The following is a 21817-nucleotide window of genomic DNA, read 5'->3' as shown; positions in this document are numbered from 1 at the left end:
CGGCTATTTCTGAGATACTGGATCTGGCGCACCTGGCAGTGACGATCATACCACCCTCAAAGTCGCTTAGGTCAATCGGTTTGCCCATTCTAACATTCAATTCAACAGTAACTGAATCCCTTGATGCCTGTCTGCCTGCTTTATATAGCAAGCCATGGCCACGTGACTCACTGTCTGTAGGAGCAATCCATTTTCCTGAATTGGGTGCTGTACCTAATAAACTGTAAGTTGCATATACAAATTCATGTGATATTTGATACTCATTAATTGATTGTACAACGTACACACATTTTATTTCAGTTTGTGAGTGTGTGATATGGGGGTTGGAGGCATGTTTATTTCGATATTATAACGTTTTTTTTCATACAAACTGTGACAACACTGCCATGTTATGAGCCTTGCTGTTGGAAAACATTGCTTGAGTTCTTACCACTCAAATTAGCCCAATCATGTCGAATTTACGACTTCCCAGTGTCCCATGAGCATGTGAAGCCAGCATGAGCCTTGCCATGATGTTGGAAAACCACTAGAGTGTCTGACTTTCGGCTGTCGCAGATGCCCCCTTCCCCGACTTCACTCACAACTTTATTTTTTACAGTCGTCTTAGTAAGGCTTACTGCTCGAACACACATTGGCTGCGTTTAGACAGGCAGAAAACACAGCCTATAACACCTCCTTTGGCTAGAGAACACCCCCAGAGGCAAAAGTTCTGTATAGGCGCACACAAGCCCTTTTTTAAAATCAAAGGATAGGGAGGCAATGTAAAAGACTGCTCAAATAACTCATATATAGACACAATGTCTGAAAGACAATTCATTTTCTGCCCTGCATTTCATTAATTGCAGTTAGTTCCCCTAGAACCCCTTACACAATCCAGTGCGCAGGAAATAATTGTATAATTTCAACAAGGCAACAGGGGAAATCACATTGTTCACCAAACTATGCTTTAGACAGGTCTATACAGACAGTTTTGGATTGGCATTCTGGATAGTTTTATAGACCGTCGGTTACAACAAATTAAACCATTACCACTTACAAAAAACAATGTCCTTATATAGATCCATATTTACATACTATAAATGTTTCTCGAACATTTAGTCACTCTGTTCATAATATCATATAAACTGCTATGCTATGCATTTATAATAATCATAGTTTAGTTTATTCATGTTGTACAACATTGGCAGCTAAAAGCTGAATTTCAGTGAAACCTAAATAAACAAATACAATGTAACTATCAATAATACAACAGAAATGTAAATCTAAAATTAATATTTCTAATTTAGCCATCAATAATACACTATAGAACAGAAATGTAAATCTACACTATTTACATGATGTAAATTACGTCAGTGCCTTCAGAAAGTATTCACACCCCTGTACGTCCACATTTGGTTGTGTTACAAAGTGTGATTAAAATGGATATAAATATTATTTTTGGTCAACGATTTATTCAAAATACTCCAATGTCAAAGTGGAAGAAAAATACTAACGTTTGTAAATAAAATAAAATAACGGAAAAACAATCACTAATATTTTTACTAGATAATTATTCAACCCCCTGACTCAATACATGTTAGAATCCCCTTTGGCAGAGATTACAGCAATGAGTCTTTATGGGTAAGCCTCTAAGAGCATTGCACACCTGGATTGTTCAATATTTGCACATTATTCTTTTAGAAATTATTCAAGCTCTGTCAAGTTGGTTGTTGATCGTTGCTAGACAGCCATTTTCAAGCCTTATCCTAGATTTTCAAGCCAATTTATGTCAAAACCATAACAAGGCCACTCAGGAACATTCAATGTTGTCATGGTAAGCAACCAGTGTATATTTGACCTTGTGTTTTAAGTTATTGTCCTGCTGAAAGGTGAATCTGTCTCCCAGTATCTTTTGGAAAGCAGAATGAACCAGGCTTTCCTCTATTATTTCTTTATCCTGAAAAAGTCCCCAGTCCTTAACAATTGCAAGCATACCCATAACATGATGCAGCCACCACTATGCTTGAAAATATGGAGAGTGATACACAGTAATCTGTTGTATTGGATTTGCCCCAAACATAAGACTTCGTATTCAGGACAAAAAGTGAATTACTTTGCCACATTGTTTGCAGTTTTACTTTAGTGCCATGTTGTACATGCTTCCTTCTTTTTACTCTGTCAATTAGGTGAGTATTGTGGAGTAACTATAATGTTGTTTATCCATCTTCTTCAGTTTTGTTCTATCACAGCCATTAAACTCTAACTGTTTTAAAGTCAACATTAGCCTCATGGTGAAGTCCCTGAGTTAGGAAGGACACTTGTATCTTTGTAGTGACTGGGTGTATTGATACACCATCCAAAGTGTAATTAATAACTTCACCATGCTCAAATGGATACTCAATGTCTGCTTTTTATATTTTTACCCATCTAGCAATAGGTGCCCTTCTTTGCGAGGCATTGGAAAACCTCCCTTGTCTTTGTGGTTGAATCTGTGTTTGAAATTCACTGCTCGACTGAGGGACCTTACAGATAATTGTATTTGTGGGGTACAGAGATGAGTTAGTCATTCAAAAATCATGTGAAACACTATTATTGCACACAGAGTGAGTCCATGCAACTTATTATGTGACTTGTTAAGCACATTTTTACTCCTGAACGTATTTAGGCTTGCCATAACAAAGGGGTTGAATACTTATTGACTCAAGACATTTCAGCTTTTCATTTTTAATACCTTTGTGTAGGGCAGTGACAAAAAAAAATCTCAATTGTATCTATTTTAAATTCAGGCTGTAACAAAAGAAAACGTGGAAAAGGTCAAGGGGTGTGAATACTTTCTGAAGGCACTTTAGTTACATAACATTGAATAGCTAAACGTTTTATAAAATTGTAACGTAAGTTTGATATGTTCTATATTTCCTATAATAATGGACATCTGGTCTTACCCATTCTGGTCTTACCCAGGATGCAGAACAATCACTACATTACTTAGGGTTACCCATTTAACCCTTCCACCAAGGTGCATATTATGCTGTATTTTGTATCTTAACAACCTTCCATGAAGATTTAAGCAGAAACTTCAAATATATCTACTACAATACATCTAATACAAGCACTGCTCCCGAGTGGCGTAGTGGTCTAAGGCACTGCATCTCAGTGCTAGAGGATTCACTACAGATCCTGGATCAATTCCAGGCTGTATCACAACTGGCCATGGTTTGGGCGGCGCGCAATTGGCCCTTCGTTGTCTGGGGTAGGCCGTCATTGTAAATAAGAATTTGTTCTTAACTGACTTGACTAGTTGAATTAAAAAAAACATCAGATCCATTGGCAACAACACATAGTTAAGGGGTACATAAACTATTAATTGTGTATGGGGTGAACATAATTTCATTCTCTGTCACAATGTCTGCCATTTAGTATTTGTGCTTTGGAATATGTTTTGGTTTAAAGCAAGGTAGATCCATTTGAATACTAAATGTGATAGAATATACAGTATAAAGGCCCACATTATAATTATTGACCAAGGCAAGCATTAAGGACAATGGTTCTCTCGAATTGGATCCTTTTTTATAGCACAACTAGTTGGTATGTTTTCAAGGAGGGCGGTGTGTTTGAATTCAGAGGACCACTGGTTCGAGCCCAGTAAGGGGACAGGGACAGTGGAAGAAGCGAAGCTGTTAGCAGCATACTGATTGTCGGTCTCACACACTTGGGTTGGTAAAGGCATAGTGCGGATTCAGCACGAGATAGTGCTTGTGGACAACCAGCGTGTATGGTACAGAAACTGTTGACCTAGATCAGCACATAGGTGTGTGGATTTAGTTGAGGGTGCTGATGTCAGACAGGAAAAAATGTTGGACAGTCCTCAAAAGTTCTCCTTGTAGAAGTTGAATCCAAAGTGCTCACACTGGGCCTTGATGAGTTTAGCCAGTGCAGGGGCTCCACAGTAAAACACATGAACCTTCCCTTTCTTCTCCTCTGCCACTTTCTGGAACACCTGCGGTTGATACACGTGAAAGAAGAGGACATTTTCAATGTGCTGTGGTTGGACAGGACCCACAAGCTTGCATGTCACTGAATCACGACTCATTGCATGTTTTTCCTAATCACACAACCTGACCAGGAAAAACTCAGGGCCCTTATAGCCAACAATGAAATAAAGCAGAGTCACCCCATACCGATTTTAGAAATGGTGCATCTCTTCAAGATTAGCTGAAAAATGCTCTATGAGCTTTATAATGGACAGGTACAGATATATACAGAGATATAGTTTGACATCCATACCTTCCCCCACTCTGGCCTCCCTGGCTGTGTGCGGGTGCGAAGGCCAGTGATGGAATCCCTCTTTTCCTTCTTGGCCAGGAGGTCTAGCGCCATCTGCAGGCCGATGGCCTTCATGTCATTCTTGCTGAGGGCAGAGGTCATGTACATGTGCATCTCCAAGAAGCGGCCTGAGGGTTCAAAAATCAAATCAAACTTTATTTCAAGTGCATTTAAAATTGTAACCACTTTACAGTAAAAACAGTAATAAGACAGATGAATTAAACAAAATGCATTTACACATGTACCTTACACAGAGAAACACAGGAGCGCAACAAACTTTAGATTTGACCCCTTAACACAGTGGTGTTTCTCTTACAGAAGATCTTACTCTTCCTTTCTTTGTCCTCCCTCCATCTCTGTATCTTTCATTCCTCCCTTCTTTCACTTACCCTCTGGCTCTTCGTCAGCCTGATCCATCTCCAGTTTGGTCAGGAGGCTCACGAACCACTCAAATGATTTCTGGTCTCTGTTGATCCAGATAAAGTCAACCTGTAGGAGAACCACAAACAGAGTGTTTAACAAATGTTTACTATAACTAATAATTTCTTAGCCTGGTCCCAGATCTGTTCATGCTGTCTTGCTTACTTGGCCACAGGAGTATGCAAGACTGCACTAACAGACCTGGGACCAGGCTAATAACGACAAGCTTCCAGGCCCAATGGGTATCTGTCATCTGCAGTGGGTCTTACCTTCCTCAGTTTCATCTCACTGTCCTTGATGTTCTCACACCACGAGTAGCTGCAGTTGGGGCAGTTCTGTTTCCTCATGCGATAGCTGAAATAGAAATCAGAAGTAAAAATGCTAAACTCGAAACTTTATTGACACATCAACCAAAGTTGTTAGGAAATTGACTTACGGCAGAATATGAACATTTTTAGTTATTAATAACCATAGCATCGGGCTAAGCTTTAACAAAAGTAGATATTGGCGCCATAATCATCATTGTAGGATTATAGCTTGCACCATAGCTTGGGTTACTTGGGTATTTCATTTGATGCATACTGTAAGACGGTTAGTGCTTCTAAATTCTCTGTGTTTCCGTTCCAGAGCAATCTAGCATGTACTTACTGGTACATGATGCTCTGTAAGATGGAGGCGAAAGGCGTGATCCCAATACCAGCACCGATTAACACAGCGTGTTCAGAGGCAAAGATCTGTCTCGTTGGAGTCCCATATGGCCCATCCACGAAGCACTGACAGACAGAGATACTGATACTTATTATTTATTTATTTTATTTAACCTTTATTTAACTTATAGGCATTCAGAGTATATTCAAACCTAATGTGAACGTCTAGATAGCTAATAAGAGAATGACATATCACCTTGATGGTGTAACGCTTCATAACTTGTTATAAGCCTTGATAATGTCTTCAAATAGGGTTAGTAATATGCTATGTATGTCTATGTACAGTATCAACAATTACATGTTACAGAAGCAGGTTGAAGTCAAACTCACTTTGACGTTGCAGAACCTGTGGTTTTCACTAAGCTTGGCTGTGATCTATGTTGGTCGGGAGGAAAAACAGATTAATCATCAGTTATAATAAGTAACAAGATGTTATCATAACGCATTACAACAGTGACCCAGTGACCCAAACTCCTGTACTGTCAGACCAGGGCCCTAAAGCGTCTTAGTGTAAAAGTGCCGATATTGGATCAGTTTAGCTTTTTAGATAAAAATAAATAAAATGATGTGGACATGGGGGACCTGGGCTCGTATTCTTAAAGCCTCTCAGAGTAGGAGTGCTGATCTAGGTTCAGGTCCCCTCCTTTCCATATAATCTCATTCATTATGATCAAAAAGACAAAACTGATCCCAGATCAGAACTCCTGCCCTGAGATGCTTTATGAATTTGGGTGATGGATTGCAAATTACTTTTTCATATCTTTACTCTTTTATATCGTTATATCCTCTTAGTATGAATAGATCCTCAGAGATTGAAAGTAGTGTTAGGTTGAAGCTCTTTGCGTATGAGAAGTGTAATTATTTGGTGGATTGCAGTGGACTGTAGGAATCTGTACTCCCATTAATTCAAGGCTCCTCCTGACTGATAAGAAGTCCTGTGATATGGACATAGGAGCACGGAGAAATCCTGGGTGATGGAAAAGTACTGAAGTAGATCTTTGTGGAAAGTAAGGGGGGTAAGAGCTAAGGGTATAAGTTGACACTGCACTGTATTGAATGTATGTATTCAGCTGTACATCTTCGCTGAGTAAACATTTGAAACATCACTCAGAGTTTAGGCTCTTTTGTATGATAAATATCTTTATTCTAGCATATTGTCATCTTATCAGGGGCCCAGATCATACTTCTCCTCTCTCTGCTTGGTTCTGCTGGTCTGGGTTGGGCCCCTGTGGCCCTTGTCCTGGGCATGGTCCTGGCCCTGGTCTACACCCGTTTTGTCGATACAGGGTCAGCTCGATGGCATCGTCCTCGTTGGAGGCCACCGTCCCGTTGCAGTTCGCACATTTAAACAGCTCCTCCTGCAAGAAAATCTAATGATTTATCCCACTCCCATATTCCAGGGTCCTACTTAATTGTTTTGTTTTGACTTTGCGTATGTAGAATTGTATTGTATTGCTAACAGAGAGAATTATAAGTAGTGGGCGAAAAAGAAGGTAGAGAACCTGGGTCCTCTGGTGCCGTCTGTCCTTCAGGCTGGCGCTCAGTCTCTTGGTGCTGACCACCTGGCTGTCTGGCTGCCTGAAGAACTCGTACAGACGATTGGTCCACTGGCCCATGGAGCGGATATGCAACCACAGAGTATCTTTTCAGAAAGGGATGTGCAAGCACAGACACACTCCATTGAGTTGTATGGAAATGATCATGGATGTCAAAGCTGCAACTGGACCATGTGTATGCGTTTCTAAGTTTAGTTTAATTTAGAGGCAGAAGTAGCCTAGAGGTTAGAGAGGCAGACCAGCAGCTGGAAGTTTGCTTGTTCAAGCCCTGGGCAGGGCCACACACAAATTGGAATGGAACAGAACTGGCAGATGGAAAGCTGCTGGTGTCTGATCCCATGTACAATTGCTCTCCTTCCGCTGAGGCTGACTTGTGGGCATTGGGAACGGCAGAAGACAAATTTCCGTTCTAACTAATGAACAATAAAGTTATATTTTGTATTACATTCTAGTTTAGAGAGAGTGGGGAACTGGATGTAACACCGTTTTTAGACAAACTGAGTGTACCTATGTCTATATGAATGCATCTGCCACTATATTGAAGCTATTGGACGCAGTTTATCATTGCACACTGTGCTTTATTACGGGAGACAGGTTCAGTACACATCACTGCATTCTTTACCAGGAAGTAGGCTGACCCTCTTTGAATACGTAGATCGATTCAATGCTCTCTTTTTATTTATAAAGCTCTCTTACATAAACTTCCGCCATACTTAACATAATTTAGACGTATGAGTTAACATACTCGGTTTCAGGGATGGCTAACTCTGGAGATTCCTTCAGTCTTCACAGTTGTGCAACTAGGCAATTCAGTTAAGAACAAATTCTTATTTACAATGACGGCCTTTCCCGGCCAAACCTGGACAACGCTGGGCCAATTGTGCGCCGCCCTATGTGGCTCCCAATAACAGACAGATGTGATACAGCCTGGATTCGAATCAGGGACTGTAGTGACGCCTCAAGCACTGACATGCAGTGCCTTAGACCGCTGAGCCACTCGGGAGCCCAGTTAGGTAAATCTGCTTTTGGTGTCTTTGCACCCCATGTACTGTATGGAACAATCCACAGAGTTCCCTGCAACTATATGTACTGGTGCCTCTCGGGAAATTCAAATTGTTGATTAGGGACCTCTTTGCTGAGGAATGTGATTGTTTCTCTTAAGTATGTTTTGTAATCTTGTATATTTGTATTGCTCTTAAAAAGGACTCCCTGCTAAAATGTGAAATAAAAATAAAAACCTGGCTGCTCTGGGGCACTGCTGATGGTGAAAGGGTGCCACTCATACTTAGCGATGTCTGGAATGTTGATGTAAACATAATCCCCTGGTTTGAAGTGGAAAAACTGGGGCCGCTTGATTACCAGATGGGTCACCTGCAAGTAACAGACATTTTTCAACACTCTCAAGGGGGAAAACAAAAAAGGTCTCGTTGGGATAAGATGTATCATCTTATAATCTAATATTTCTACTGCAGAGGTGTAGTCAAACTTCATTACGTGTTGAGCAGGTGGCATAACACAATAGCTAGATATTGAAAAAACAAAAGTGAATAGATGTCCTCTTTAAGAAAAGTGATCGCTATTGGCATAACATCCAGATGGGTACCTTAGATGGCAACATATTGACCTCCACGATGTAGAGGCCTCCCATGTGAGAAACAGCGACGCCCACTAGTTTCTCCAGCAGGAAGATCACACCAGGCACCACAAACCACTTCCAGAAGTTGGCACAGTGCACCACCAGCAGAGCCCACACCCACACATAGGACAGGTGGGACCAGTAGAACACCTGGGGAAACAACACACAAAAATATAAAATGTTTGAGTATTTGGGTGTAGCGATGGAGGGAGCTAGTGTATGTGAATGTACACTGCCGTGAAAAGGATTTGACCCCTTTCTGATTTTCTCTATTTGTATATATTTTTGAAAGTGAATGTTATCAAATCTTCAACCAAAACCTAATATTAGATAAAGAGAATTGACAAATAACAAAAAGATGAAAACGGTTTTTAGAAATGTTTGCAAATGTATTACAAATAAAAAACAGAAATACCTTATTTACATAAGTATTCAGACCCTTTGCTATGAGACTCGAAATTTAGCTCAGGTGCATCCTATTTCCATTGATCATCCTTGACATGTTTCCACAACTTGAGTCTACTTGTGGTAAATTCATTTGATTTGACACGATTTGGAAAGGCACACACCTGTCTATATAAGGTCCCACAGTTGACAGTGCATGTCAGAGAAAAAACCAAGCCATGAAGTTGTAGGAATTGTCCTTAGAGCTCAGAGACAGGATTGTGTCCGGGCACAGATTTGGGGAAGGGTACCAAAAAATGTCTGCAGCATTGAAGGTCACCATGAACACAGTGGCCTCCATCATTCTGAAATGGAAGATGTTTGGAACAAGCAAGACTCTTCGTAGAGCTGGCCGCCCGGCCAAACTGAGCCATCGGGGGAGAAGGGCCTTGGTCAAGAAGGTGACCAAGAACCAGATGGTCACTCTGACAGAACTACAGAGTTCCTGTGTGGAGATGGGAGAACCTTCCAGAAGGACAACCATCTCTGCAGCACTCCACCAATCAGGCCTTTATGGTAGAGTGACCAGACGGAAGCCACTCCTCACTAAAAGGCACATGATAGCCAGCTTGGAATTTGCCCAAAGTCACCTAAAGACTCTCAGACCATGAGAAACAAGACTTTCTGGTCTGATGAAACCCAGTTTGAACTATTTGGCCTTAATGCCAAGCGTCACGTCTGGAAGAAACCTGGCACGGTGAAGCATGGTGGTGGCGGCATCATGCGGTGGGGATGTTTTTCAGTGACTGGGAGACTAGTTAGGATCGAGGGAAAGATGAATGGAGCAAAGTACAGAGAGATCCTTGATGAAAACCTGCTCCAGAGCACTCAGGCTGTGGTGAAGGTTCACCTTCCAACAGGACAATAACCCTAAGCACACAGCCAAGACCACGCAGGAGTGGCTTTGGGACAAGTCTCTGAATGTCCTTGAGTGGCCCAGCCAGAGCCCAGACTTGAACACGATCGGACATCTATGGAGAGACCTGAAAATAGCTGTGTAGCTACGCTCCCCACCCAACATCACAGAACTTGAGAGGATCTGCAGAGAAGAATGTGAGAAACTCCCCAAGCACAGGTGTGCCAAGCTTGTAGCGTCATACCCAAGAAGACTCGAGACTGTAATCACTACCAAAGATGCTTCAACAATGTACTGAGTAAAGGGTCTGAATACTTATTTAAATGTGATATTTCCAGGGTTTCTATTTCTAAAAACATGTTTTTGCTTTGTCATTATGGGGTATTGTGTGTAGATTGATGAGGAAAAACACTGTTTCATCCATTTTAAAATAAGGCTGTAATGTAACAAAATGTCGACAAAGTCAATTGGCTTGAATACTTTCTGAATGCACTGTATGTATACGATCACGTGTCTCTCGTACGCATGGGAATACTTGGGAACAGATTCCCAAAATGTTAATAACTTGGAGCTGATTTCCTGGTGTTTTTAGTCTTTAATGTCCAATTAGAACGGTCCGCCAGTTGGGGAACCCTGGTGTATACCATGTGTATCCCGTACATAAGACTAATAAAACTTGAACGTTTGTATATGAGCACCTGCTAAATGACTAGCTAGATTGTCAACTGTACCTCAAAATGGCCGCTGCGGCGGACAAAGGTGCTGGAACAGACCACCATTAGACAGATCATGATCTGTAGCACCATGCCGGTGAGGGATGCAGAGCCCTGCACCCAGCCAATCCCTGGCCGAGTAGTGAAAAGGTGCTCCCACAGGCTGTAGCTGCTGTTCTGAGATAGCTGTACTGAAGGAGGAAACAAAGGATCAGACCATGTTACTGTAAAAACACTTTGTGAAAACTGCTGATGTAAAAAGAGGTTTATAAATAAATGTGATTGATCAGTTGAATGCCACAATACAGCACCACCTTAGACCAAGGGCAATGGCTGGATCAGTCTAAACATAAACATGCTGTTATGTGTACCACAGAGGAGGCTGGGGGGAGGAGCTATGGGAGGACGGGCTCATTGTAATGGCTGGAACAGAATAAATGGAACAGTATCAAACACATCAAACAAATTACCATAACATTAATTCCATTCCGGCATTAAAATGAGCCCGTCCCACTATAGCTCCTCCCACCAGCCTCCTCTGGTGTACCCTCCAGTCTAGAGACATCATTCAGGGATGCAAATACCAAAACATTAAATTGAAACCAATAAATGGGTTGGTTGTTTAGCAACAAAACCATCACGTGCGCAACTATGGGGCAAAACAGACGGGGTTGGCTTAGATTGTTGACAACATGTAAACTATATTTTGTCTCCAAATGTTTATTGAAAACATAAATACATTTGCACAATGCGCACTTGTTGTCTCTCAAATACATAATTACAGTTGTTGGTTAGCTAGCTAGCGAATTTGAGCCATATTATTTAGCATTGACATGAAATAAGTCAAAACACCTCAAAACAAGACATGGTATCAAGAACAAGATACAACTAGCGGAAACGAGCCACCTACGATTTCCCACATGGCATCTTCTTGTAATTGTTGCTAGCTACCTGACCCTTCAAAATCATAACAAAGCATGATTCGTTTTGGTGACTTTGTCAGCCAACCCGTCTATAGAAAAAAATATGTGTTTAGGTGAGGTAATAAGTATTGATATGGGAAACACTGATGTGTACTCAGTCGTATTAAACACATTTGGCATTCTAATTATAGTCATAATATGGTACCAGTTAAAAGATTGGACACATTCTTTATTTTTTACTATTTTCTACATTGTAGAATGATAGTGAAGACATCAAAACTATGAAATAACACATATGGAATCATGTAGTAACCAAAAAAGTGTTAAACAAATCAAAATATATTTTAGATTTTAGATTCTTCAAAGTAGCCACCCTTTGCCTTGATGACAGCTTTGCACACTCTTGGCATTCTCTCAACCAGTTTCACCTGGAATGCTTTTCCAACAGTTTTGAAGGAGTTCCCATATATGCTGAGCACTTGTTGACTGCTTTTCCTTCACTCTGCAGTCCAACTCATCCCTAACCATCTCAATTGGGTTGAGGTCGGTTGATTGTGGAGGCCAGGTCAACTGATGCAGCACTCCACCACTCTCCTTGGTCAAATAGCCCTTACACAGCCTGGAGGTCTGTTTTGGGTCATTGTCCTGTTGAAAAACAAATGATAGTTCCATTAAGCGCAAACCAGATGGGATGGCTTTTTGCTGCAGAATGCTGTTGTAGCCATGCTGGTTAAGTTTGTCTTGAATTCTAATCACTGACAGTGTCACAAGCAAAGCACCCCCACACCATCACACCTCCTCCTCCATGCTTCACGGTGGGAACCACACATGCGGATATCATCCATTCACCTACTCTGTGTCTCAGAAAGACACAGCGGTTAGAACCAAAAATCTCAAATTTGGACTCATCAGACCAAAGGGCAGATTTCCAGCGGTCTAATGTCCATTGCTTGTGTTTCTTGGTCCAAGCAAGCTTCTTCTTATTATTGGTGTCCTTTAGTAGTGGTTTCTTTGCAGCAATTCAATCATGAAGGCCTGATTCACACAGTCTCCTCTTAACAGTTGATGTTGAGATGTGTCTGTTACTTGAACTCTGCGGAGAACTTATTTGGGCTGCAATCTGAGTTAACTCTAATGAACTTATCCTCTGCAGCAGAGGTAACTCTGGGTCATCCATTTCTGTGGCGGTCCTCATGAGAACCAGTTTCATCATAGTGCTTGATGGTTTTTGCTACTGCCCTTGAACATAACTTTCAAAGTTCTTGAAATGTTCCGTATTGACTGACCTTCATGTCTTAAAGTAATGATGAACTGTTGTTTCTCTTTGCTTATTTGAGCTGTTCTTGCCATAATATGGACTTGGTCTTTTACCAAATAGGGCTATCTTCTGTATACCCCCCTACCTTGTCACAGCATAACTGATTGGCTCAACCACATTAAGGAAAGAAATTCCACAAATTAACTTTTAACAAGGCACACCTGTTAATTTAAATGCATTCCAGGTGATTACCTCATGAAGCTGGATAAGAGAATGCCAAGAGTGTGCAAACCTGTCATCAAGGCAAAGGGTGGCTACTTTGAAGAATGTCAAATATAAAATATATTTAGATTTGTTTAACACTTTTTTGGTTACTACATGATTCCATATGTGTTATTTCATAGTTTTAATGTCTTCACTATTATTCTACAATGTAGAAAATAGTAAAAATAAATAAAAACCCTTGAATGAGTAAGTGTGTCCAAACTTTTGACTGGTACTATATATACTACACTGAACCCCCCCCAAAAAATGCAACATGCAGCAATGTCAAAGATTTTACTGAGTTACAGTTCATATAAGAAAATCAGTCAATTGAAATAAATACATAGGCCCTAATTTATGGATTACACGACTGGGAATGCAGATATGCATCTGTTGGTCACAGATACCTTTATAAAAGTAGGGGTGTGGGTTATAAAAACCAGTCAGTATCTGGTGTGACCACCATTTGCCTCAAGCAGCGTGACAAATCTCCTTCACATAGAGTTGATCATGCTGTTGACTGTGGCCTGTGGAATGTTGTCCCACTCCTCTTCAATGGCTGTGCGAAGTTGATGGATATTTGCGGAAACTGGAAGACGCCATCATACACGTCGATCCAGAGCATCCCAAACATACTCAATGGGTGACATGTTTGGTAAGTATGCAGGCCATGTCAGAACTAGAACATTTTCAGGTTCCAGGAATTGTGTACAGATTCTTGCGACATGGGGTTGTGCATTATCATGCTGCAACATGAGGTGATAGCGGGGGATGAATGGCACAACCTCAGGATCTCACCACGGTATCTCTGTGCATCCAAATGGCCATCGATAAAATGCAATTGTGTTCATTGTCCGTAGCTTATGTCTGCCCATACCGTAACCCCACCTCCACCATGGGGCACTCTGTTCACGAGGTTGACATCAGCAAACCGCTCACCCACACGACGCCATACACGCCGTCTGCCATCTGCCCGTACAGTTGAAACCAGGATTCATCCGTGAAGGGTACACTTCTCCAGCGTGCCAGTAGCCATTGAAGGTGAGCATTTGCCCACTGAAGTCTGTTACGATGCCAAACTGCAGTCAGGTCAAGACCCTGGTGAGGACGACGAACACAGACGGTTTCTGATAGTTTGTGCATAAATTCTTCAGATTTGCAAAACCATAGTTTCATCATGTAACGGCTTTCCTCTTCCTCTTCATCCGAAGAGGAGGAGCATGGATTGAATCAAAATGCAGCGTTGGAATATGACATAATGAATTTATTAAATTCAAGACGAAAAAACACTTGGAATGACTTACAAAATAATAAACGATGTAGACAGACCTGAACTAACGAACTTACATATAACGAAGAACGCATGAAACAGGAACAGACTACATAAACCGAACAAACAAACCGAAAACAGTACCGTGTGGCGCAACGTACATAGACACAGACACAGGAGACAACCACCCACAAACAAACAGTGTGAAAACACCTACCTTAATATGGCTCTCAATCAGAGGAGATGAAAACCACTTGCCTCTAATTGAGAGCCATATCAGGTCACCCTTAACAAACATAGAAACACACAACATAGACTACCCACCCAAACTCACGCCCTGACCGTCAAACACATACAAAATAACAGAAAACCGGTCAGGAACGTGACACATCAGCTGTCCGGATGGTTGGTCTTGCACACTCTCTCAAAACTTGAGATATCTGCGGCATTGTGTTGTGTGACATATCTGCACATTTTAGAGTGGCCTTTTATTGTTTCCAGCACAAGGTGCACCTGTGTAATGATCATGCTGTTTAATCAGCTTCTTGATATGCCACACCTGTCAGGTGGATGGGAATGCAAAGGATAAATGCTCACTAACAGGGATGTTAACAAATGTATGCACAACATTTGAGAGAAATAAGCTTTTTGTGCATATGGAAGGTTTATGACATGTGAGTGTTTGTGGTTTAGAGTGTGTGTGTTCCTGCGTACCAAAGTTCATGAAGTGGGCAGTGGTGTGTATGGTGGAGGAGGTGACAATGGCGTAGCCCACCATCTGATGCAGTAGGATGTTCTGGTCCAGAGGCAGCACCCTCACCACCCAAGTGGCCCGCAGCCAGGTCAAACAGCGCCGCAGCATTAGCACCTACACACATTCACATGTAAACACGTGTACACACATACACGGATACACAGGCACAATCAATGCAGAAAGTCAAGTGTTGCTAAGGGAAATGTCACAGCTGCATGTCGATGTCTACCTCTTAACACCAATACCCTCATGAAGGCCTTCGCTGAAACGTGCTGGTTTAAAAGATTGACTTATGAAGCAAACATTCATTGTCCTTACCGAGAGTTGCTGAATATCTCTTCATCTCTATCCACCAAATCACATTCACCCCCTCCCTCCCCCACTTCCCCACTAACTCCCTCACCATGACAAAGGTACAGTTAAAGTTGAGGCACTGGCCACAGCCCTTGGCCACCATGTACCAGAATCCCCCCTCTGCATTCTTCAGCATGGCGGTGATGAACAGCAGCAGGTTGAGGCAAGTGTAGGCGCACAGAAAGAGGAGCTTTCGGCTGTTGTTGTGCCAGTACGCCGGCGTCAGGTAGCGCGGGGTATGCCGCCCCTTCTTCTGCTCCAGGCCGGGAGGCTTCAGCCAGTTGGCAGCGCTAGGAGGTGGAGGAAATGGTGGGAAATGGTGGGAGTTTCAGATTAGGAGTGCTGATCTAGGATCTAGGCACTTCTTCTGCGGTAAAGATAATTCTTTGGGGACATATTGACTATGTTGCTGAGATACAGAGTTGGAGAACAGACACTGGACTACATAAAATGTCACCGGGAAAATCTGATGCGTGTATGGACATGTGAGCCTTCCTTATATTTTGCAGGTTTGATACATTCTGGGCCTGTTTCCCTGACAAAAATGAAGCATATTCCTAAACCTTTTAGTCCAGGGCTGGGCTTCATTTGTGTCTGGGAAACCGGCCCCATGTTTAAACATGTTAGCTGTGCCTTGAGACCTGATGGTGAGGTTCTCCATAACCTCAGGGAAGTTCTCCAGCTCGGCCTTGAGCTCCTCGAAGGTGATGGAGCCGCTGTTGTCCTTGTCAGCCGACTCGAACAGAGCCAGGGTCAGGTCGTCTAGCTTCTCCTCTGGCAGGGAGATGGCGCTCTCGCGCAGGCACGACTTGAGCACCGTGCGCAGCTCGTCTGGGTCAATCGAGCCACTGCCTGCACAGGCCAAGAGAAATCATCCTCAATAGTCTGTTGCAAGGTGATGAAAATATAGGCAGCTAAGTTGGACGAAATAAACTGCACATCCTAAAGGTGAGACAATGGGTGGAGGTTCCACTGACCATTCTCATACATCGGTTTATATAGCATACCAAAAAAGTGTAGATGTTTTATTTCACTGTGTGTTTTAATGGTGGATAATGCACACATTTTGTCTTCACAAGTAACACTTGCAAGCTTGGTCACAGATCTATGTGTGTCGTCTCGCCAACTCCTGGTCACTGGCAATTGTCAAGACTGCACAAACAGATCTGACGCTAGGCTAAACACATACCATCGACGTCATAGACCTGGAAGAGGAAGCGGAGCTTGTCCGTCTCGCTGCCATGGATCAGCAGGTCCAGAGCCTTCAGCAGCTCATCCAGACTGATGGTTTTGCTACCGTCAGAGTCAAACAGCGCAAAGAACCGTTCCGCAAAGAAAGACTGCACAAACACACACAGAATCACACAGCACTGACTTCTATGGACAAAGTAAGTAAAACTCACATACCGTACATAATCCATAAAACACAATCATTTAGAGTAAGTGGAAGTCAGACATTGAGACTGTTCATTTTTGGCGGCTCTGTATGTGAACCTTCACGTATTTGACGTTATTGCACTGTACCCCCTACCCATCCTACCCCAGCCCTATTTGAGCTTATTTGTCACAAAAAGAATGACCAACAAAATACATAAAACCTCCTTCAAAAAGTTTGGGGACAATGACAAATCAGTTGACCCTTGACCCCTGACTCACCTCCTTGACCTTGAGGGCCGTTTTGAACTCCTCCAGGTCAATTTCTTTGTCATCTCCCGCGATGGTCTCAAACTGCTTGGTGACCCACTCCAGCCACCGTGCATCCTCATCCAGACTCATAGTGCTGCTGGGATGGTAGCCTTCTACACTCACCACCACGCCTGCTGTAATGTCAACACACGAAATAACCTACATAAGGCCATGGCAAAAAGGGAGCTTTAAAGAGGGAGAGGCTATATGGACACGTCTGGTGTCCAAATTGATGAAGTACGTCGCACAGCTGCGAGTTGAGTGTGAAGACAAATGAATTCAGTTCAGTCAGTTGTCCTGATCCAGTGGTGCTGATGAGCCCTTCACAACTAGTTTATGATGGCTAGCTGGCAACAGCAGCAAGGCACTAATTACGACTTGTTAAAGAACGTGATGTTTATTTCGATGGGCGAAATAACTTGTAGTATTGGTCTCCATCTGGATTTAGACACCATCTCCAATTTGTTCCATCCCACTTGATTTATTTAGAGTAGGACAACAGCCTACATGAGAAATAACTTTTAATACTGGGAGTAACCATCTGGATGTCACTGTGATAATCTTCACTGCTCAACAGGGAGAGTTTGCGCTACAGTCAGGCAACACATCATGGGGCACAGTGTCCTTTAGCTCCTGCTTGCCTCGGTAAGGCGAGGGAAGTAGCTAGATAGTGTAGCCAGGGTGAGCCAATATCCGGCCAGGGTGATGGCTAAAGCACATTTATTGCAGTGATTTTCAACAATTACTCAGATAAAAATGGAATGATTCTGTACATTCCCAAGTCCCAACTTCGTCTCCACTTGACTCTCCCTGCGTGACAAACATCATCAATTTGCACACCAGGCGTGTCTGTATAGCCTCTCACCTTTAAAGACAATGGCCGGGTTCAAGAGGATCAAACCCATATTATAAACCGGGTGGTTCGATCCCTGAAAGCTGATTGGCTGACAGCCGTGGTATATCCGCCGTATACCACTGGTATGACAAAACATTTATTTTTACTGCTCTAATTACGTTGGCAACCAGTTTATAATAGCAATAAGGCACCTTGGGGATTTGTGGAATATGGCCAATATCTAATGGCTAAGGCCTGTATCCAGGCACTCCGCATTTTGTCATGCATAAGAACAGCCCTAAGCCATGGTATATTGGCCATATACCACACCCCCTTGGGCCTTATCGCTTAAATGTATCATGGGTAAATTGTGACTGACTGACCTACAAATAATATTGAGTAGTTATTTACAATGCAAGGTATTTTGTAGATCAGTCAGTCGGCAGTCGCCTGCACTGTTGGCTGCAATGTCGAACAAGACCAACGTGAAAGAACATTTCCAAGTCAGCTCAGTTTGGTTGAGGTCAGCACAGTAATGTGAAAAGGGTCATAATTTGTGAGACATGGCTAGTAGGCTGCCACTAATGTAACGTAGTGACGGTTTGTGTGATGTAGGATAGTTTGAGAAAGAACACAAATTACTTGATTTGATTGCTCTACCTGATTGAACTACTGTAGAATTGAGGATTTACAGATCTAAAATAAGACTTTGACATCTAGTATGCTACATAGAAGCGGGAAATAAAGACGTAGACTTGAACCCCAAAACAATGCTTGCACAGAGATGACAAAGGTTTGCAATTGCGTCACTGGCTCGGGGGGGATGAAGACAACTATAGAAAGAATACAGTGGGACTGAGGTTGCCAGGGGGATGTCAGAACCTCTAATTAAAGACTTGCATCCTGATCATAAGTAAAGCACTTACCTCTATTGTGGAGTTGAATGAATCCCACTTCTTTACAACACACTGTAGATGGTACTTTGCAGTAGCAAGTTGACTTTGTAAAGGTAAAAAGTAGACTTGACTCCCAGGATCTGGTCGAAGTAAAAGTTTTAATACAGAGCTTTTCGGAGTACAGATAGTTATGTGAAAATGCAAAGGCTAATAGCACCAGAGACTAAGAAAAATTGTATAGCCCCAATGGCTAAAAGCATGGTGGCTAAAGAGCAAATTATGCTTCTGAGTATCAAGATTGTATAGTCGTTCTGAATGGCGTAAACATGCATCATTACAGACGTTGGTGGGTATGAAGCTGATAGAACTTTCAATTGAACAATGAGAACGGTGAGACATCTGTTACATTGTCATGTTTCCTACTGAGAGTAATGTCACAGATGAATGGGGAAACCTTTGGCGGTTAGTTATAATAATAAGCTTTGCTAATGTTCAAGAGTTTCAGGTTGGATTGTCACGAGTTGAGGCCTAGAGTGTCCTGACATCTGATACATAGAATGTTGAAAGACAGGTATGTGTGAGTGCAGTTCCACGGTAGCAGAGTGACACCGAGACCCTATTTTACATAATCTGAGGTGTTTGTATTGTGCGCACCATCGGTTGAGACACAGCATGCTCTTGAATACAGGGTGGGTGTCATGTTTTAGCTGATAAATGTACTAACATTTCAATACATTTGAAATTTCTACTTTAATATGGTAGCACAAAGATGGTTGGAGATCCACACATTTGAAAATGTTGACTTGAATGCGAATATCATTTGGAAATTATACTGTAATCTCCCATGAAATCATAGAAATATAGATAGTAGAATAGACAATTTAATTTGAAATTCAACGGTGAGTTGACCGGTGGCCATCTTTGTGGTAGTATTTGGAAGTCAAAATTTCTATTAAATTTCAATTTCAATGACGTATCAGCTAAATTGCACTGGTCTGACGGGATATGTCCATTCTACGAATTATATTTCTATGATTGAAATGCCAACCACCCTGTATTCAAGAGTATGCACCTCATATTATGTAAAATAGGTCCTAAGCTACAACATATGCACACATTTTATAGGAGTTTACCTATTTTTAGATCATTGACATTAAAGGTAAAAAAAAAAAAATGTTATAAAACATTTTTTTTTCAAGAAAATATAAAATAGTTTGACAACACTCTTTGTTAGCTTTTAAATGATGTAAAACTCAACCGTTTATATTTTCCAGTGATGAAGACATGGATGTCTCATGGTAATGTGGGGGTATGCAAAACGGGCCAACTTTGAGCACATCTATCTCTTAAATGTTTCGGCATTTAGGTCCAAAAAGTAACTTTCTGACCACTTCTAACAAAGGCAAATATGTATAGAAAGTTTTGTGGAAATCAACAGTGGTGTGGTCTAAAAGTTATTGAAATCAAATGGAATGAACCTGATGGAATAGGAGGGACTTTGTATACAGTATTTGTTTGGCCAGAAGATTTCCAGCAACTATTATAAGATTGGATAATACATACCATCATATATTTTGATGATCATCTTAAAAATGTTCACTGTAACGCAAACGTTTTTATATGCAAGGCCTATTATCTCTCCAGTTCCTTTTGGCAATAAGGTGTCATTTAAAAAAAAATAAAAAAATAACAACATTCTGAACTAAATCTGATGTTAATCACTGGAGTGTTAGACTAAATCAACATAGTTCTAAAAACACTGCTTAAAATCTTATGAGCCTGTATTTACGGGAAAGCATAGTATTACCTGTCTTATACCTTCACCAGTCATAATCAGGCAATCTTTGCATAAGAAGCTGTGCTTACCTACAACACAGATAGGCGTCTGCGTCAATACTATGTCCAATTTTCTGAGCTGGTCAATGCTTTCAAGATGCACCTTTCTCAAGCATTGAGATTTTTCTTCACTCATCCAAACCCGAACTCCCTGGTTGGCAGCCTGGCTTATTGGAGTGATGGTGGAGGGGACAGAACAGGCAGCAGTGAGCCCTGATACCCAGCAGCTGTGTCTGACAGCCCACTCCCCGCTGAGCAGCTTTCAGTACAGGCATCAGCGCTTAGATATAACGTTGTGTAATAGCAGTGGGTCACCCTCATATCTCGGTATCAACATGCATACAGGTCTTACACACTGTGTGATTGTGAAGAAACATACTACTGTTATTGGTCATACTTCAATTACTTATTACTAGTGTGGCTTTATTACTAGCCGCACTTTAGATATTGTAGGAATTATTTCTGATTTAGTTATTAATGGGACTTGCGAAGAAAAGGTCCCATTCTAAATATTTGTCATACTTCTTAATGCTAGTCCTCCTACACCGTTTAAACAAGAAAAGTAATTCAAACTTTAAAACATGAAGATCGGTCTGGAATAGTGTGCTTGAATACAGCTTTTTGATATCTGTTCGTTCATCTTTATGACATTTCCTCAAGATTCCGAAAGGCCCCATAGTCACTTCCAATATTCAATTCACTGTAAATGCAACAAAAGAACTTTTGACACAAATCAGCTACCTTGACCACTTTGCCACAACTAAGACACAAAGTTTAAGCGTATGAAATCTTTGTCTACTTCTCTGCTATTCAAATCTGAGGTTTGAAGAATTCCGATAAAAAGTTACAGCTGTCTTAGTAACCGCTTCAACATTTTCAGTAACTTTTTATATAAACACCTGACATTTTTACCACTTCCCCAACAACTTAGAGGGTATGATTTATTTGTCTACTTCTCTACTATTCAATTTGTTCGCGAAACATAAATATATTCTACGGATGTAACGATACAGCTATTTTAGTAACTGAGTTAACACATTTTTACCCAACTTTTTCCAAACAACTGCCGTTTTGACCACTCCCTCAACAAGTCAGACAAAAGGCAGT

The 21817-nt window shown here is 41.6% G+C and overlaps 1 protein-coding gene across 1 annotated transcript; it reads right to left on the bottom strand.

The window, feature by feature from the left end:
* Positions 1 to 315: 315 nt before the first annotated feature.
* Positions 316 to 20902, bottom strand: nox5 (NADPH oxidase, EF-hand calcium binding domain 5). The gene is made up of 16 exons (XM_055934832.1): positions 17114 to 20902; positions 16647 to 16797; positions 16099 to 16309; positions 15507 to 15747; positions 15064 to 15217; positions 10653 to 10825; positions 8589 to 8771; positions 8224 to 8356; positions 6932 to 7071; positions 6614 to 6787; positions 5760 to 5804; positions 5371 to 5495; positions 4992 to 5076; positions 4692 to 4791; positions 4264 to 4430; positions 316 to 3976 (listed from the first exon to the last, which is right to left on the bottom strand). The coding sequence occupies exons 1-16, from the start codon at positions 17231 to 17233 to the stop codon at positions 3845 to 3847; spliced, it is 2334 nt and encodes a 777-aa protein (XP_055790807.1). The 5' UTR covers positions 17234 to 20902; the 3' UTR covers positions 316 to 3844.
* Between the last annotated feature and the right edge of the window lie 915 nt (positions 20903 to 21817).

Source organism: Salvelinus fontinalis, chromosome 9 (genome assembly GCF_029448725.1).
Source record: "Salvelinus fontinalis isolate EN_2023a chromosome 9, ASM2944872v1, whole genome shotgun sequence".
NCBI lineage: Eukaryota > Metazoa > Chordata > Actinopteri > Salmoniformes > Salmonidae > Salvelinus > Salvelinus fontinalis.
This window is presented reverse-complemented; position numbering and strand designations above follow the sequence as displayed.